Here is a 2,381-nt window from a genome sequence, read left to right as displayed (position 1 = left end):
AAAGAGGTCAAGCAGAAAAGCAAATCAGCTACTGCTCAAAACTCATGATCTTCATACATTGTGCAAGAAAGTCAAATATTTGCTTCAACAACCATATTGTAACCATTAACTCTTGCTTCAGATTCTGGCACTATCTGACTCCATTTAAAGGTCACATTGGTTAAGAAAAATGTAGTTATCACTAGCTATTCAGGACAAATATATCATCAATAAAAATTTGAAACAGGAAAGTACTTCCATAACTTTTACATTAAGTCTCTAAGCACTAATCTTTTCTCAATATGCAAGGAATGATCCTGCTTTCACTCAAACCAGTTCTGGCATTACTGACAGCTGAAAAATACTACGCAGTAGAACACATCTCTCAACACAAGACTAGCTAGTTCATGCAAAAACTGAGCTGCTTTTAAATACCAGCCACCCAAGACATTTATAAACACATTTCTGTAAAGCTAGGATCTGTCCCTTGTGACCGCTGGTGAGTTCAGGAAGAGCTTATGTTGGAAACTGGTGGAAGAGACAGGGGAAGGAAAGGAGCAGTTCTTTGATCTTTAGCCGGTGCTAATTTTAGGCTCTTCTCTTTGAAATGCTTCAGTAAAGAGGTTTGTGAGGGCAGAGTATGAAATGAATGATTTTTTTCTGCTTGTTATGGGTGTGCAGAATGAGCAAGTTACAAATAGGCATGCCTACTGCAAGTATGTAATACATTTTCCCCTTTTGTCCCACTAGCTGTGCAGGAAAAGTTCCACAGAAGAATTCAACTTCAGGAGGGGAGAAAGTGACATGATGCTTTTGTCCTCCAGTAAGTTTAAGTTTGTCTATAGGTCTTTTAGACATGATGGTTTTTGTAAAAGCACAGCAGTTAGGCAACTGCTCCTACAGCTTGGATGTATCAAATTTTCTGTTGGAGATCTAGAACGGTTGCACACCAATTTTTGGCTGAATCAGTAGTTATACTTTGTTAAAAAAAATGTTTTTCCCCCAGAAAAAGTTGTCATCCAAGACCAAAAACAGATATACATCAAAATAAATGACTCTGGAATGGACATCAGTGTCCTTGCACATTTCCTAAAATGCTTTTGGCATGACAGCCAATTCTAGTTTCAGAAGACACAGGACACTTCCTCCCCTTCCTCCCTTCTTTCTCAATGATTTTTTTGTTTTCCTTTTAAGAAGCAGAATTCACTGTGCTGCCAAACTAAGATTTATTTTTAACTCTGTTTCTATTAACTTTTGTTTTTCACTTTTCTCCTCAGGCCACAGATATGTGCTGTTTATTATACTGCACGCCAAACACTATTCAAAGAAATATCCCCTGTGGTATTATTTAGCTCATGAATCTCTTGAATTCATGACTAGCGACAATCTAACCCTGAATCACAAAAGAGTCATTATTTTAAGAGATATGTCATTATTAAACAAAAGTTTCCCCCCCTCTTAGAGCAAGAAATATTATTTTACAATACTATTATATTTCTCTTGGATGCTTACTTCTGCACTAGTTGTTAATCAAACCATTTGACCATGAAATAGCAGCGATATTTGATATATGTGAGAAAAATTATTTTGTTTGCAACAACCCAACCATTGGATACTCACCACAGCAATAACAGGAATAAGCACACCCAGATTCCCTGCGCTACTGGAGGCCTGGAAAAGAAAAAGGAAATTATCAAAATATCTACAAAAGCATTTCTAAAATACCTGCTACAAGACATATTTCAAGCATCAAACATTCCTACTGTCTACGCAAATGAAAACATACATTGCCAATTACAACTCTGTATCTTGCAAATAGATGTGCATGCGGTGGCCAAAAGGGCACCCCAGAAATCCACAGGACTGGGCACACCCTGGAGTCTTTCAACAAAGCTTTTCAGGTGGCTCCTCACAGACTATTGATGGGATTTTTCTCCCCCCTCCCCTTCCAGCATAGGGTCTTCTGTATTTGGAAGTTAGATATTATGCCTTGAGCTAAAGGGGGGGGAAATATTCATTGATACCACATCTACTCTGACATCCAACAACTGCAAGAAAAATGCTCACATTAAATGGGTGGCCACAGACAAGTGTCAAATGTTTACTAAAAGTCTCATTTTATTACCAAAATGAAGCCAAAAATAACAAGTCTGTAAGAAGACACCATTTTCAAGAATTTATTTAAGCAGGGGGAGCAGCCTTTTCCATTGAAATACAAGAAGAATAAGGAAAATACATATTTCCTTTGACTTATTAGGGCTTTTTTAATTGCACTCTATACAACAAGCGTGTTTGCTCTTGGCCAAATACAGTGTTTAAGAACTGAAAACATTCACTGCATACAGCATGTTGTCTCTCACCTTCTTTGATAATGCAAACAGTGATAGCACAGATACCATGCT

General features: G+C 37.5%; 1 protein-coding gene across 1 annotated transcript in view; it reads right to left on the bottom strand.

Moving 5' to 3' along the window:
• Positions 1-2,381, bottom strand: part of PI4KA (phosphatidylinositol 4-kinase, catalytic, alpha) — a 62,146-nt gene that overhangs the window by 41,794 nt on the left and 17,971 nt on the right. Inside the window, exon 18 of the mRNA XM_009582012.1 lies at positions 1,600-1,650. Coding sequence (XP_009580307.1) covers positions 1,600-1,650 — 51 coding nt within the window. The remainder of the gene's footprint in view (positions 1-1,599; positions 1,651-2,381) is intronic.

This window comes from Fulmarus glacialis, unplaced genomic scaffold (assembly GCF_000690835.1).
Source record: "Fulmarus glacialis isolate BGI_N327 unplaced genomic scaffold, ASM69083v1 scaffold16897, whole genome shotgun sequence".
Classification (NCBI taxonomy): Eukaryota; Metazoa; Chordata; class Aves; order Procellariiformes; family Procellariidae; genus Fulmarus; species Fulmarus glacialis.
The sequence above is the reverse complement of the archived record's forward strand: the minus strand, read 5'-3'. Positions and strand labels throughout refer to the sequence as shown.